The 10,579-nt window shown below is 34.6% G+C and overlaps 3 protein-coding genes across 5 annotated transcripts in view; 2 read left to right on the top strand and 1 right to left on the bottom strand.

The window, feature by feature from the left end:
• Positions 1-4,392, top strand: part of LOC140982627 (uncharacterized) — a 9,488-nt gene extending 5,096 nt beyond the window's left edge. Inside the window, exons 1-7 of one of the 3 annotated variants that reach the window (XM_073449217.1) lie at positions 78-280; positions 815-895; positions 1,740-1,809; positions 1,885-1,976; positions 2,914-2,955; positions 3,036-3,116; positions 4,137-4,392. In XM_073449217.1, coding sequence (XP_073305318.1) covers positions 218-280; positions 815-895; positions 1,740-1,809; positions 1,885-1,976; positions 2,914-2,955; positions 3,036-3,116; positions 4,137-4,208 — 501 coding nt within the window. In that variant the 5' untranslated portion in view covers positions 78-217 and the 3' untranslated portion in view covers positions 4,209-4,392. Of the gene's footprint in view, positions 1-77; positions 281-814; positions 896-1,739; positions 1,810-1,884; positions 1,977-2,913; positions 2,956-3,035; positions 3,117-4,136 lie in introns of those variants that run through there. The other 2 variants (XM_073449219.1, XM_073449218.1) reach the window with 2 other exon arrangements.
• Positions 4,332-5,673, bottom strand: LOC140982628 (protein RADIALIS-like 3). Its single transcript, XM_073449221.1, has 2 exons — positions 5,088-5,673; positions 4,332-4,803 (listed from the first exon to the last, which is right to left on the bottom strand). Exons 1-2 carry the CDS (start codon positions 5,444-5,446, stop codon positions 4,779-4,781), a joined length of 384 nt encoding a protein of 127 aa, XP_073305322.1. The 5' UTR covers positions 5,447-5,673; the 3' UTR covers positions 4,332-4,778.
• Positions 5,674-8,299: 2,626 nt separating this feature from the next.
• On the top strand, positions 8,300-10,286 carry LOC140982197 (uncharacterized protein At1g01500-like). The gene is made up of 2 exons (XM_073448618.1): positions 8,300-9,425; positions 9,840-10,286. Exons 1-2 carry the CDS (start codon positions 8,829-8,831, stop codon positions 10,071-10,073), a joined length of 831 nt encoding a protein of 276 aa, XP_073304719.1. The 5' UTR covers positions 8,300-8,828; the 3' UTR covers positions 10,074-10,286.
• The last annotated feature ends 293 nt before the right edge of the window (positions 10,287-10,579 follow it).

Genomic DNA, 10,579 nt, shown 5'->3' on the forward strand with positions numbered 1-10,579 from the left:
AGATGTTATGTGTAACAAGTACGAATATTTTGAAGCTGTACTATGCCACCTAATAGCTACAAAGGGCGCTGTAACCTCCTGTATTTTCAGTTTTTAAGTTGAAGTGCCCTGCATTAATATTCATACTTAATATTTCCAAATGTTCGCTCAGCTCATAAAAAATATGCGTAAATGATCCTTCTTGGTGCTTTATTTTGTGCTTCAGGCAGATGCCATTATGAGAAAACTTCGGGATGCTGGAACCTCAGAGAATACTACACTTCTCATAGCAGCTGATACTGTATGTTCTTTCTATTTTTTACTTTATTTTGAGTCTGATTGGATGCTTGTTGCTTTAGAAATCAGTTTCTGGCATTCACATGTCATGGATAAATCTGACTTTCCTAGAGTTCGCCTCCTGAAGATCTCTTTAGGTTTCTTACCATAGATTCTCTCATTTACATAATTGATGAGCAGTGCGATAGGAATACATGCCGATGATTGTTGTCCTCAACTCCAAGATTCCTCCTCCCAAGCGCCATTGCGTTATTGTTTGATTATCTAGTTAAAGGTTTATTTCTTTCTCGATTTGCGAGTGTAGCCTACCATAGGATACAGGTCATACAGCAACTATAAACTGACTTCTTTATGGGTAACCCCATTCCTGTGTTGTTGATTTGGACGTTCTTTCTAGAATATGATCTGCTGCTGTGGTGTATTGGCCAGCCGGGAAGCCAAATTGAATAGCATTCTTTGTCTGCTCCTTGGCTTCACGTAGTTTCATATTATGTCTGCCAGGAGGCAGGAACTTACCGTAAATGTAATTGTTCATTAGGTAGAAACTGTCAAACCAAAGCTTCTTGTTGGGGAATACAAAGAGGATGCGAGGTCAACGCTGCTAATTACTTGTGATCAAGTATAAGAAATCTCTCCTGGTTTAGTTATCCTGGTTTAGATATGACTTTTACCTTTTTCCTTACATTTTTTTGTTACAAAGGAGAAAAACTAAGCTATTGCTTGTTTTGGGCAACACTTGCTTTAAATTCTCTGTTTGAGTTGATGGGGACCCCACACATTTATGAGTGTGATATATGAAGTTTGTTGAAGGATAAGTTCAGTGTTACTTTGGATAAACACCATTTAAATTTTCATGCATAATGACACACTAAGACTGCACGTGATATTGAAACTACTGGTAGAAATAATAAGCTGCATCATTCACCTTCTCTTTTAGGTGTTTCAATCTCCGGCTGAAAATTTGGAACTTATTACGGAGGTTTCCATCTACGGCATAGTTTTATCTAGAAATCATTCGTTTATAATTTTCATCGACCATAAATTTCATTTAAGAAAATCATGCACCTGTATCCTCACCCTCCACCCTTTATTTTTGTTTTTATCTGTCACTAAACGAAATGAGTGGTTTTCCCATGTGGAGAAATCACCTTTGTATACTCAAAAAAGGATACATAAAATTTTTATTTAAGGATATGTTTTGATGGCCTTGGTGTCAAATGGATAAAGAACTAACATCATTAAATTTCTTCCATCTTTTCCTTGAGCTGAAATTATTAAGAGTCTAGAGATTGATGTATTGTGAGAACTTGGCGTTACTTTTTTCACGTTGCTGAAATAAATGGCTGTGGGTGGGCCTCAAGATATATTGAGATGCTTATTTCATATTTGATGGTTGTTCCATTATTAGTTTTCCTGCGTGCATGTTTCTCTTTATCTTACCCTAAATTCAAAATGATCTGGAGGTGGTGGTGTATAAAGGTGTGATCAGGGAAAAACCTTCCAGCAAAGAAGAAGCACGTCAATTCCTTAATGGTTTGATTATATTACTTTTTTTCACTTTATGTTTGTAATTTGCTTACTCTGATAAATTATCTGCTGAAATTGCAGATTATTCTGGTGGACATGCAGCAACTGTGAGTTCTGTTCTTGTTACAAACCTTAGCAGTGGATTTAGAAAAGGAGATTGGGACAAAGTGGAGGTACCATCTAACTGAACTCAACAGTTGGTAGCTCAGTGAGTGATAATGATAGGATGTGGAGTTTGTTTTATTTGTAGAGTTAGACATAATGCAATTCAATGGTTTTCCAAATCAAACATAATGCATAGATAAATGGAAATTTTGTATGTTTTGTCTCCCCTTTTCATCGAGGAGGCTGATAACATTGCTTGCTGTGTCCATCAAAAATGCCATTTCATAAAAATGACAAACACTTTATATCATAATCATATATTTTTAGGCAAAAGAACTTGCATTCAATATTTTCTGTGATGTTCTGTGTTGTTCAGTCCACCCGCTTTTGCATTTACGTACTCCGGTGATGTAAGAATGTGTTATAAATTGTCATCACTTGAGAGGTGAAATTTCTTAGAAATATGAGTTGTGGGGAAGTCCTGATTCCAGCGGAGGTCCTATTACCATTGGAATGCTTGTGTACTTCTGGCCTCCAGCATTGGCAGTTGTGTGCCAACTCTGGGTAATTTAGAGTTTCATGGAAATCGTTTTTATATATTCAGGCTCGTGTAGGGATAGTTTGTGGATATTGATGACACCTTTGGTTTCCATGATTTTTCTAATCCCGATAACACTGCAAAAGTTCTTAACTTTAAAATTTGATGTTATAAAAAGAGAAGATATGCTTGCATTTTCTGTTACATTTACTTTGATAACCTTTTAAACTGTTTTGTTTGTTGAAATTTATTTACTCTCTGATAATTTAGGATGTACGCAAGTAATTAGATGTGAAAGTTGATTTAAAATTGCATTTCTCATTCTGATTGCAATTTATTAATGGTCAAGAGCTAATTATTGTATGCAGAGTAAAGTCATTCTATCGTACATGGCTTAATTTAATTTTTGTTTGATATTATTCTCAGTTGCAACTTCAATTCACCATTTCTTTTTCTCTATGGTGCAGATTTATTTTCATGATATACCAGAATCGGCAATAGATAAACTGGTAAAAAATTCTTTATTTTATCGTTTATGGTTCCTTATTAAGACCCATAAACAAGTAATGCTATCCTTTCATTTATCTAGATTGAAGAAGGAAATGTGCTCAATGTAGCTGGAGGGCTTATTATTGAACATCCTCTCATATTAACATATGTGAAAGAAGTGGTAGGTTTCACATCCCCTCATCTTCAAATCATGAATTAGTGACATTTTAGTGGAAGCTTAAAACGAGATCATTACGCTGATCCCTTGAAAGCTTGATGCAAATAAATGAATTTTTGTTCTACGTTTTCAGACGAAAGATTTATCATTTCTATGGGATTAAATCCCGAGTTATTGTGAAGTAAAAAAACCGATGAGATTATGGAACTATGTTTCTTTTTATTTTTGTTTCTAATTGGTCAGGAGCTCTTTTACCAACTTCCCCCCAGGACCTACCCCCCAACCTAGATACGGATACGCCCCCGTGGGCTTTGGCAATATGAATTAGATTGGGATCTATAAGAAGTCAAATAAAGTAGTCTTCTTCAAAAAAGATCTGAGGCTAAAGTTGCAAAAATAAGAGCTTGAATGGATGACTTGACAACTTCAATTTGAATCGACGAATTTGGGATTTATCTTTTTAACAATTGGAATTCTTTCTGGACAGCCAATTCGAAAATGTCACAAAATCCCCTGCACCCCAAAGTTTTCTTTTAGTTCAAAACGATCAATATGTAGAAACATCTGATCTTTGTAACACATTCAGATCAGCACAATAGAAATATCTGGAATGTTAGGTTGTTTTTTCACGAGTCTTTGAGTAGAAAATGAGCGTGCAAAAATGGTTAATCAAACTTGCACGAAGGTCAAAAAGGATATTCTATAAATACGATAGTGCATGTCTAGTCCTTCACAATTGACATCATTTTAGTTGACAATGTTTTGTCTCTTGTTCAAAACAACATAAATATATTTTCCAAAATTATTCGTTGTGGCTCCATCACTCAAGTTTATTTTATCTTAACCTGCAAAAACTGAAACTTAGGTTTCAAAAACCTGAAAAGCAATTGCGACAGCCCAGTTTTCTTGCATCTTTAATGCTAAAAATACTTGCATGAACACCGCTTGAACCGCTACATTCCAACTGCTTCACCTATAAGCATTGGATTGCCATACGTGACAGAATTTGCTGTATTTGTACAGGTTGGTGAAACTGATAGTGTAATGGGACTCCCGAAAGCGCTTACGCGAAGACTAATTGACGAGGTTCTGTAGATTGTGCACCTTCACTATTCTTGTTCATCTTGAACCTGCTCAGGAGTTTCATCATGTATGCTCAGAGAAAGTTTCTTAAATTCTGTCCGTTGGTTGTGCAAGAGTTACCTTCCCTGATTTGCCTGCGAGTTCAGTAACAGGACTATCTATTGGCTCAAAAAGTTATTCCAACATTTATGGCTTAGATCTATTTTTTTTTTGTCTGTTAAAGGGTTGAGTCTGAGTTGTATCAAATTGAAAACACTGAACCTTGAATAGACAGAATCTTGAAGGGATTTCTTGGGGAACACGCCGTATTATTAAAAAAAAATGACATTAGTTTGCTAAAAACACCTAATGCAACACAACTATTCAACATAATAGTGTGCCAAATTCAACGCGCGTTTGATATTCACACCATTTCATAATTGTATTTGTTACAAATGTGAGCTTCATTGAGTTGATATAAAGGGGAAACGCCATTTATATACATAGTATGTTCGTGACAATTTATTTGGTTGCCGCATTTTCCTTTTAGAGCAGTAGAGGGAATGGATCCTAGCTTGGTGTGTGCTCTTCTTCTTGCTTAATTCATCGGAGCTTTAGATGTTTCAACCTGACAAAAAGTTGAGAAAACATCACCGCTACTTAGAAGACTCGAACGACATTAAGAAAAACGACTCAAAAAAATTTTCGATATTAATGCTGAATTGAGAATTTCTTGACAAATTGTTCTGAAGCTCGACGTTCCAACAATAGGGTTCGAAGTTGTAAAGTATTTAATTATAGAAAATTATGATTCATATTTTGTACTAACAATTGGATAACTCGATGAAATGATACAAATATTGTTTGTTGGCTCAAAATAAATGAACAAAAAATGAATAGTATTTGTTTTACCTTTGCTCCTGATCATTCATCATTTTGTACGAATAATTTCCATTTTCAGCAAAAGATTTGTAATTAGGGACCGGCACTTTTCCAGTCTCAATGTGATCTATATCTTCAACCAGCTTCTGATAATGGGTTTTCACCTCTTCCACAGTCTTCCCACCCACTGCTCTAGCCAGATGCTGCCACCGCTCCGGTGAGTTCTTGTCAAAGCTTGCTAATGCATCCTCGAACAGTTTGTTTTGCTTGGATGTCCATGTCGAATTCGACCCCATCTTTGTATATATAGAGTGAATGGTTATCCTATGAATAACTGTAATGTTATGTTCAATGAAGTATGACAGCTTAAGCTGCTGTATATATAGCATCGGAAGTTCTTTTTGGGTGGCTCAGTGTGGTTTTTTTCACTCGCACTTTTAGGGGGAAAGTGTGCTGGACCTGGACATGATGCTGTTTTCTTTCACTTTTCGTGCAAAAGAGGACCAACTTGTAGAAAAGACGATATCTTACCAGGGAAAAAAAACCCCAATTTTTGGATCGATGAGCAGCTAACCTTACATGGTTTCAGAGCGAAATCTGCCTTGCGAGATATAATATATTAGGAATGTCTTCCACCCTAGCTTTTGCTCCTTATAAGGTTTAAAACGTGAAACGATGGGTCCAATGTGAAATAAAATTGTTTGAATACAGCAGGTAAAGCCCAATCTTGATTTTTCATATGTTTATACATACATAGAGACATAATTCATGCATTCATTGTTTGTTTTTTGTTTCGTTTTTCTTCAAAGGGTCATGTTAAACGTGAGCCTCTGCCCTTTACCGACTCCACTTTTTCTGGTACGCATGAACAATACACTGGTTCTTTTCTGGCTTATCAGTAAATGCTTCTTGTTACATTCAATAGAGTGAGCAACGGATGAAGGTGTCTTTTGCATGATATCCAACTTAATCTTTCTTCTTCGACACTCATCACAAGAACCTTAATATTTTTTTCACTAAACGAATCAAATTTTATTATCTCAGTTGTCACTTCGTCCTTTGTCAAACTCGATTTAATTTTATACAAAGAAAGCAAACACCATGCCTCTGGGGTTCTCATTATTAGCCAAATCCTGAAATGGAATGAATACATTTGCTTGAAATTCAAAGGTTTCAAATAATATTGTCCTAAGAAGATGCATGCAGCCATTTGATTAATGAAGAACCACACTCACATGTGATGTGGTAAAGTTCAAAACAGAAATTTACAGGCGCGAAATAATATTTTATATCTGTCTAGTTCTGTACATAAGTAGGCTAAAATAATCGATAAAATAAAATTAAATGTAAAAATAATATTCTTGTTGTTGAAAGATGATCGAGAAATATTCGGAATCCTTATCATCCACGTTGGTGCCGAGTAACATTCTCAATCCTCTCACCAATGGCTGTCCTTTCTTTGTCACAAACTTTGGTCCGATTAATCCCAACTTGAAAATGGGATCATGTTGATAAGAATGAAGGAAAATAGCAAAAAATTATTGATAAAAATGAAAAACAATATTTTTCATTATATGTTCAGAAATTCGTCTCATAAAATTGAACAGTAAAACAGTATCACTTGAGTTTTGGTGTGTGTTTTTTTTGTTGGGACAAATAGTTTGTTAAAAATGAATCTCGAACTCGAGACCTAACTTGTCATAAATTTGGAACATTGGTCATGAGCTTTTGTTGAGAATATTATTAGCATATTATCCTAAAAAAGATGGTTCACCAATAATTTTGTAACTCAAATATCTTATCCGTCCCGTGGCTAATTAAATATGCTTGATTAATTTGATAAAGACTTCCACGACTTTGGCGGAATCTTAACAAAGAATTGCGATACCTATATAATTCTATGTTATTTGAGAGTTTATTATGAGAGTAGATCTCTTGTGAGGCGATCTCACGAATCTTTATCTGTAAGACGGGTCAACTCTACCGATATTCACAGTAAAAAGTAATATTCTTAGCATACAAAATAATATTTTTTCATGGATGTCCCAAATAAGATATATGTCTCACAAAATACGACCCGTGAGACCGTCTCACACAAGTTTTTGCCTTATTATCAACATATATACGAGGTTATATTATGGCCTCTCATTTCCTATTTTCAAATATTTGAATTTCCATTTTAGCACATTTGAGAAGTTGCTTATATTTTTGCTATTTTTTTCCTTGATTCTTCATGCTAGTAGATATATGACATAAGTTTCTTGATAATGTCTGCCTTTTCTCCTTTTTATGCTCAAAAGATTTGGTTAGACTATATATGATCTTAAAATTGATATTCTTTCTTAAATTTTTTAAAATACAAAAATTCATAGAAGACGGTCTCACGAGTCTACAAACTTCTACTACTAATATACCTGAAATTATAAAGTAACTTTTTGGGCAATATTTTTGAATGGAATATAAGAAAGTCAATCGATGATAAGAAAGCAAGAATTTTCGAGGATATTAAATATAATTAATTTTTTTTCTTTATCTTACTTTAATTTTCTTATATTGGGATGTGAAATTTCTTTCTATCTTACCGTTTTCATCGCCACGATAAAGGAAAAATTACGATATTCAATAAGCACACAAATACAATTCAAAATTTAATTATATAGCTAATATGAAGATTGGGTATGCACGTAAAAATTCTATAAATTACTAAGATTGTTTGACTAAATCTTTAGTTAAGATATTTTAGAAATTTATTGGCACCAAAGTCTTTTTTAAAAACGATCTTTTAAAATATTTGATAAAATAAAGCAATAGATCTTAAAATATTAATATTTTCGATAGTATAATATATTTTTATAATCATAATTCCAAGCATAAAATAATATTATGGAAATAACGCAAATAAATATTTTTGGATATTTTCTGGATTTGTGTTACTGAATTTTGAGAGGATATCTTTAGAAAATAATTTAATTTGTCGGATATTTTAAAACACTAAAATAAAATGTCGATAAATAAGTTAAAGTAATCAATCTCATCCTTATCTCCAAACGAATTTCAAATAAAAATAGCCATGAACTAAATTATTTATTAAATTAAATGAAGATGAAATACTTATTATTGGTTAAACCAATTGAAAGGTCTTTGGCTGACATTCTTTCGCAGAAGATACAAATGATAATCCAACTCAAATTGATACTCTTTAGATATTTATTGATTCATTAAATATAGACCACAGTTTACACAAAACGTGGGCTCCGACCACACACAGACCACAAAACCAAACTTATGGTCTCCCGCCGTTGGATTTGGCGGCTTCAAGTTCCTGTTCACATCCCAAAGAACTAAAACTACAGGCTATTTTGAGGATGGGATTAGAATCCCAAAAGTTAGCCGTTTTTCTTAAATTCTCCGAAGGTAAATCAAATTTCATTTTGATTACAAAGACACCATTCAACCTCGTCGTATGCACATCCTTTCTGCCAGATTATGTAGTTGGTACTCTTCCTTTAGGCCAACTCTGCATCGCAGCTGAAGATTCATCCAAAAACATTATACCCAATTGTTTATTTTGCTACTTGATATAATCCAGAGAACAGAGGGACTTGAGTTTTGAGCCTTAAAAAATTCGGCAAGAAAAGATCACAAGTGTCTTGGTTTCCGTTTCCTCCTCCTGTTCTACAAAACAGGTGTGATGTAGTTTTTCGTTGGCCCAAAAATTCTTTTCTATTTTTCATTTTTCTTGGGTTCTGATGCAAAATAAGCTTCTGAGATATGGGAAATTGTTACTATGAACCGAATAGCAATGGTAAAATGAGTGACACAGTCCTACATACTCCCACTCATCCTTTGCACATAAGAGTGTTTTACGTCAGAATCAGCAAGTTTATTGTTGATGGCACGACCCCAGAATGTCTCACACTCAACCTGATCCCTCTAAGTCAAGACACAATTCTTAAGGTAAATGGAGCAGGTTGTTCCATAGAATGGGAGGGAAGCTCTTGCATTCTTCGACGGGATCGAGTGGACAAGAAATCTGAGGAGGTCACGTTTGTGAGCACAGACAGTATTACGTTAACTGATAGAGTGAAATTTGAAGTACTCGATAAAGATAACCTTTTGATCACGGGTGTTTTAGATTTATGGAGTTCAAATGGCTCCAATAATTGGAGCATGAATTGTGAATCGGTAATCAGCTCCGGTGGCGCAATATTGACGGAGAGGCAGTATAAGGATTCCGGATACACTACACCTGCGCTTGAAGTTTATGTGGCTGGTTGTTTTTCGGGATCTCCCATTATATTGACCAAAACCTTGCAACTTAACCGCGAAAGACATGGAAAATTTGGTGTGTTAAATACCATTCCGCAGGTAGTTTACCTTAATAATCTTTGTGGCACCATACTCTTGCAAGATTTAGTTTCATGTATTATTCTGGCTTGGTATCATATTCATATTTAACTGCGGTATTCATATATTAAACAAATAGATTTCTTGTCTTTCTAATATTTGTTTTTGAACAATAGTTCGAAACAAACATGTTCTAATCTTTTGAACCAAACTCGAACAAAAAAATTAAAATTTTCAATATTCGAATCGAGCTTGAATATATCATTTCAGAGCCTTAAATTCTAAGCATATTTGGCCCGATTCGGTAAATTCACTCCCAATTTAAGTCATTGTGTCCTTCGTATCCAACATTGTTATTGCACTTGTAATTATGGTCTTTTCAAAATCCCTTTAGGATCATATGAATAGTAAATATCTAATGTTTGCATTTTTCAGATTTCAGATTGCAGAAATTACAAACCAGTTAGTGAAGAAGACTTTTACAACTTGTGCTGGAGTCCAATGGAAAATAAAGAGGCCGAAGATTGGGAGCTTTCTTGGTTTAACGCTGGGGTTCGTGTGGGAGTTGGATTAGGCCTCAGCATTTGCCTTGGTGTTGGAGTCAGTATCGGGTTGTTGGTTCGGACCTACCAAACCACCACCCGAACCCTTAAAAGAGGATTTTTTTAGCTTGCGTCGTCGCTTCGAAATCTCATATTTGTCTCACCGCCGTGGGAAATTTTATGCTGCGATGGTGGTTTTAGATTGAAAAGTTCGCAGTTCAACGTTGTTTCTTGAAAAAGCAAGCTTTTCCTTCCTCTGCAGCATACCTACATACAAATATGCTGGCGCCTCCATGTTTGAACTGTTTGCACCTACACTCCTACAGTCACATTTATGTAAAAAGGTGATTGTGTTGGTATTTTTTTTTTTTTACGAGGAAATCACCGACGTTATCACACATCCGGGTTAACACAATAATAAACAAATCATATTATACAAAATCAATGTTAAAAACTCGTTCGAGAAAATATTGTTAAGAAAGATCAAACAAAAATATTGTTAAAAAAGATCAAACGAAAATCAAACGTTCATCTATTTTATCAACTCGATCAACAGTGACAATATGATTTGTGTTATCGAATTATATTATGATGATTTTTTAAAAATAACAATCCCGACGATTTAACAAACGC

Source organism: Primulina huaijiensis, chromosome 8, assembly GCF_012295235.1.
Source record: "Primulina huaijiensis isolate GDHJ02 chromosome 8, ASM1229523v2, whole genome shotgun sequence".
Lineage (NCBI taxonomy): Eukaryota > Viridiplantae > Streptophyta > Magnoliopsida > Lamiales > Gesneriaceae > Primulina > Primulina huaijiensis.

What these genes read in the sequence shown, in the direction of transcription:
- LOC140982628 (XM_073449221.1), bottom strand. Translation starts at nt 5,446, where the DNA reads ATGCTATATATACAGCAGCTTAAGCTGTCATACTTCATTGAACATAAC. An exon ending in ATGAATGATCAGGAGCAAAG is followed by an intron (nt 4,804 to 5,087) that starts GTAAAACAAATA and finishes ACTTTTTGTCAG; the next exon opens with GTTGAAACATCTAAAGCTCC.
- LOC140982197 (XM_073448618.1), top strand. Translation starts at nt 8,829, where the DNA reads ATGGGAAATTGTTACTATGAACCGAATAGCAATGGTAAAATGAGTGAC. An exon ending in TGTTAAATACCATTCCGCAG is followed by an intron (nt 9,426 to 9,839) that starts GTAGTTTACCTT and finishes TGCATTTTTCAG; the next exon opens with ATTTCAGATTGCAGAAATTA.